Source organism: Sesamum indicum, linkage group LG7 (genome assembly GCF_000512975.1).
Source record: "Sesamum indicum cultivar Zhongzhi No. 13 linkage group LG7, S_indicum_v1.0, whole genome shotgun sequence".
NCBI classification, from domain to species: domain Eukaryota; kingdom Viridiplantae; phylum Streptophyta; class Magnoliopsida; order Lamiales; family Pedaliaceae; genus Sesamum; species Sesamum indicum.
This window is the reverse complement of record NC_026151.1, coordinates 3,664,078-3,669,064: the sequence shown is the minus strand read 5'-3', so window position 1 is coordinate 3,669,064 and position 4,987 is coordinate 3,664,078. Positions and strand designations below refer to the sequence as shown.

The 4,987-nt window shown below is 37.5% G+C and overlaps 2 protein-coding genes across 2 annotated transcripts in view; one reads left to right on the top strand and one right to left on the bottom strand.

Moving 5' to 3' along the window:
* On the top strand, positions 1–3,633 carry LOC105166123 (uncharacterized sugar kinase slr0537). The gene is made up of 8 exons (XM_011085360.2): positions 1–350; positions 1,104–1,367; positions 1,470–1,541; positions 1,641–1,679; positions 2,027–2,134; positions 2,253–2,350; positions 2,495–2,609; positions 3,035–3,633. The coding sequence occupies exons 1-8, from the start codon at positions 180–182 to the stop codon at positions 3,290–3,292; spliced, it is 1,125 nt and encodes a 374-aa protein (XP_011083662.1). The 5' UTR covers positions 1–179; the 3' UTR covers positions 3,293–3,633.
* Positions 4,578–4,987, bottom strand: part of LOC105166122 (proteasome subunit alpha type-1-B) — a 4,175-nt gene continuing 3,765 nt past the window's right edge. Inside the window, exon 3 of the mRNA XM_011085359.2 lies at positions 4,578–4,987. This exon is cut by the window's right edge and continues 5 nt beyond it. Within this exon, the coding sequence (XP_011083661.1) occupies positions 4,918–4,987 (70 nt within the window). The 3' untranslated portion in view covers positions 4,578–4,917.

Genomic DNA, 4,987 nt, shown 5'->3' with positions numbered 1-4,987 from the left:
GTTGGGCTCTATATATTCATGTTGAAGGCCAGGAAGCGAGGGGAGGAGTGGAAAGGGGCAGCAGAGCAGAAACCTGTTTCTGAGGGGAACACAGGAGGGGAGAATCCCCATTCAATAAAGAACCCACTATATATATATATATTTTTCCCTCTGAAAATCAAGAATTCAGAACAGAACGAATGGGTGTAGAAATTCAGCACAAAATCAACAACGAAGATGACGCTATTGCTGTTGCTGTTGTAGCGCCGGTGATACTGGGGCTACAGCCATCAGCTCTGGTTGACCACGTCGCAACTGTTGATTTGTCCCTCCTCTCCCGAATCCCAGGAGAGCCCGGCGGCTCCTTCCCCGTATACCCTCCTTATCCCTCTGTGTCTAATTTTGTTTGTGTGATGTGATGTGATGGGATGTTGCTGATTGTTTCTGATTTGTGTTGATGAATCTTGGGTTTTTAATGGAGTTTGTGTGCCACCAATTTGGAGTTCTGGAGTTGAATATGATAGATGAACTCAAAAATCAGATGTGGGGTGTTGTTGATTGTGTTTGCTTTTGGTGTTCTGTTTGTTCATTGTGCTTCAAATTATTATAAAGTTGGAATCTTTTATATTTTTCTGGGAGTGGGCGTGTCTGATCTTAAGAATTTGCAATCATATGCTAAGGTTTTGGCTGGTAATGTATAATTGCTGCCGTGAAGAACAAATTTGGTTCTTGTCTGCTAATCTAGTGGCTAGGTCCAGAGGGAAGGCTTATCATTGGTCACACAATATGAAATATGTCAAGGAGTAATTGATTTTCTAGTGTATTGTATCTATTTTTATATGATTATATTGATCCTAATTCACTTTATAGTGTTGTGTGTTTAAGTCTATGCCTGTATTTTGACAGTTGCTGTAATTTGTATTCTTGATAAAGTAGTTTGTTTGGATAATTTATTAACCTTCCTTGAATGTGATTTTTTATTCTTACTCATCAGGTTGCATGATCTTTACATTAAAGCTTGCTAATCACAAGAATTTGCTACGTGCTGACCGTTCTTGGTTCAGTGTGAAGAATGTATCAATTTAAGTTGTTTAATGTATTGAGTTTACTCTTGGATTTCCTAGGTTGCGGCCGAAGAGCTGAAGTTCGTCTTGGGTGAGGTTAACGCCCATACTATTGCTTCTCCAGAAACTACTTCCTCATTGAAGACCATAGCAGGTGGAAGTGTTGCGAATACTATTAGAGGTCTGGCTGCTGGTTTTGGGATTACTTGTGGTATAATTGGGGCGTGCGGTGATGATGATCAAGGAAGTTTGTTTATAGATAATATGAGCTTTTACAAAGTTGATCTCTCAAGATTGAGGCTGAAAAATGGGTCTACTGCACAGGTTGGCCATCTGCCTCCACCCATGCAGGTTTCTTGTATAATAGCAATGTTAAAATAGTTGCTAACAGGCTCTAGGGCATGATTTTTTAAACTTGTGATGCAGTGTGTTTGCTTAGTTGATGAATTGGGCAATCGTACAATGCGGCCATGCCTCTCTGGTGCCGTCAAAATTCAGGTCATTCGACTTGAATTTAGTCTGTTATGATATTCAAGATATTCTTGACATTGTTAGTCAAGACTTGCCTGTATATCTCATACTCTTATCCTCTACCAGGCAAATGATTTGACTACAGAAGACTTGAAAGGTTCCAAGGTGAGGCCTCTCTGGCTTAATCACTAAGCAACCACCTCTGTGTTGCATATGGACCATCTCTTCCTTCTCATTCTTGTTTTTTCTTCTAAGAATGCAAGTAGACATTGACAATGTTGTCGTTTGCCATTCCTGTTTGGTTTATTTTATTTCTGTTCTCTCAAGTTTTACCCCTGGTTGAGAGGGGGATAGGGTTCGATCTTACTGAGTACAGATTTGCTAATTCTTGCATCAAAAATTGACACATAATAATGTCCGACTATCAGTCCTTCCGTATAACCATATAATAAAATATGCTCCTCATGCTTTGTTGCATCAAAACTAATATTAATTTAATTTCTTTGGTGCAGTGGCTTGTCCTGAGATATGCAATATTTAACATAGAAGTTATTCAGGCAGCCATTAAAATTGCCAAGCAAGAGGGTGTTTCTGTTTCACTAGATCTGGCCAGTTTTGAGGTAATACCTTTGAGGACCTTAAAGTTCCCAAGTATTGCAGCAGTGCTGTGGAAAGTGAGAAAATATTCACTGCTACTTGAAATGTATTTAATTTTCTATAACAATCTTACTTTCACAGATGGTACGGAAGTTCAGGTTGCCACTTCTACAGTTACTGGAATCAGGGAGCATAGACCTATGCTTTGCCAATGAGGATGAAGCTGCTGAATTGCTGAGGTTAAGTCCATCGCTTCCTTTTGTGTGATGGTGTCATAAAGAGAGAAATAATCTTCTACTAGCCTTTGCCCAGTTCCATCGGGGTTTATAGTTAGCGCAGTTCGTTGTTAATTGCTACTGATCTTTCCATCATTGAATTTTCAGGGATGAAGAGAATGCCGCAGATCCTGAGTCTGCTCTTGATTTTTTGGCAAAACACTGTCAATGGGCAGTGGTGACATTGGGTGCAAAGGGATGCATTGCAAAACATGGAAAAGAGGTCTGTTTAATTGCCTTAACATTTTTGGTTGTGATCCTCATCACCAAAATAAAAAACAAGAAATAACAAGGGTTGCAATGTTGCATTCTCAGACAAAAATTGTTGATCATCTTTAAGAAGGTTGAGATTCTTGTTTGTCAGATAATTTAAGCCGAACCAAATTTGTCATGCAATTGAGGCTGTACAGGATTACAACCAATAAGGTGTAAAGTTCTCCCATTTCTTCCAAAACATGGCTGAAATAATCAACTGAAAGATCATGCAATCGACCTTTTAGCAATGCATAAAGACTCGCATATGGCACTTGATTGAACGTGTTGCTTTTTCTTTTTCTTTTTCTTTTTTTTTTCGCTGGAGAATGGTGTATAGCCGCTTCAGAGTTTCAAATCCTTGATTTCATAATACAAAGTTAATGTCGTTTCTAGGTTGTCCGTGTTCCAGCAATTGGAGAAGCAAAGGCAGTTGATGCCACTGGTGCAGGCGACCTCTTTGCTAGCGGGTTTCTGTATGGATTGGTGAAGGGGCTATCACTAGAGGAGTGCTGCAAGATTGGCTCTTGCAGCGGCGGTTCCGTCATCCGTTCTCTTGGCGGTGAGGTAACTCCAGAGAACTGGCAGTGGATGTATAAACAAATGCACACGAAAGGACTCCCGATTCCCGAGCCCCACAATTTTGTCCTATAAAAGCTGAAATTTATGCATTCTTGGCGTTGATGGAGGTTACCAAGAACGAGTCGATTTTCGTAACTTGAAGCACAAGGCAATTTGGAGTTGCATTTTAGGGCGCTGGTTTTATTAATGCCTGCAACTGCTGTCTTTAACCTTCGCAGACTGTGTTGCAAACTAATATTTCAATTGTTCAACTTACGATATCAAAATCGTCTGATTCAGCATTTTAATTGCATTGTAAGGCCTCGTACTTATGTTTCTTGATGCTGGATTCTTACCAGCGAGTTGGAGCTTCAACCTGTATCATTATTCAATGTCAGTCATTGTCTTTTTAATGATAAATGTTCTTCTAGTTCTCCAATGTCCTAAGGATGTGGATGGGTGTTTAGAAATGCTAATTTTGACATTTTGATGTTCGCCCTTGATTTCCAGGAACACTGATCAATAAACTGTGCCAATAGGATGGATGGAATAAAGATGTACACTGCATTATAAGATTCTCAGCTCAAAATGCTGCCTGGACCAACAGTATTCGCCCTTTAAATATTGCATTCTAAACAAATTTAAGAAAAATTGATGAGCTTGATCTTTTTAAACTTGAAAGTTTGTTTGGTTGGGTTGAGAAATGAGTGTATAAGAAAAGTAAAAGTAAAATCGAGTGTATAAGAAAAAAATTGGTATTTGATTAGAAAGGATAGAGGGAAGTAGAATTGGATGTATATAAAATCTCTTTGAACACTAATTTAAAAATTGGATGAGAAAGTAAAAGTATAAGACTTCAAAAAAATATATACATTTTTTTTTCTATTACACATACATATAGTTTCCTCCATTTACTTTTTTCTTTTTCTGCAAATAACATTATACATATTTGTTTAGAAAAGACAACCAAATAAAAACATATTCTTGTTATTGTTGGATGAATATTTTTATTAATAAATTTTTATATTTTAATAACTTGAAATTATTTTAATACAATATTAATTTGTTTATTTTTTAATATAAAATAATGAGAAATGGCTAATTAGTAAAAAATTAACCTTTTCTTTTCAATATATTTCCTCATACCAAACATGGAAAGTGTTTTAGTTTTACTCTCCTACTCATACCAAACAATTTAATAAAAAACTATTATTATTTTCCCTCCCCCCTTCACTTCCCTTTTCAGCTAGTCCAACAAACCCTTAATAAAATACTTAGAAACGATTAAATTCAGTGATTAATCATCTTGAGCACGAAGTGGATACAAGGTATACTCCGGAATCTGATAGACAAGTATGAGATTTCCAAATAAACTTCAACATAAAATTTTAGATGGTAGCATACGTGCCTCCCTCGGCTATAGAAAGAGATCCATCAGCCTGCTTCCTAAATATAAACGCTAATGAACATCATAAGCTATTGTTTGCCAACAAGCAAAGTTCATCATTGTATCCCCACACAAATAAAGAGCGTACAGTGTTCAAAGAAAATAATATAAGGCAAGGCACAAAAGGATAAACTAAAATAATTTCACTGAAGAAGTACAATGTGATTGCTGCTCATAAAACAAGCATCCAAATTTACCAGCCTGTTCAGTAGATCATGGTGTTGGAAGTTTGAAAACACGAGAATCATTTCTTAACCATAAGATGGCATCATTAGATATCCATTGGAGCAACGCCTTGGTCGGCAGGGGGTCCCTGATCTGCAGAAGCTGGACCTGGTTCA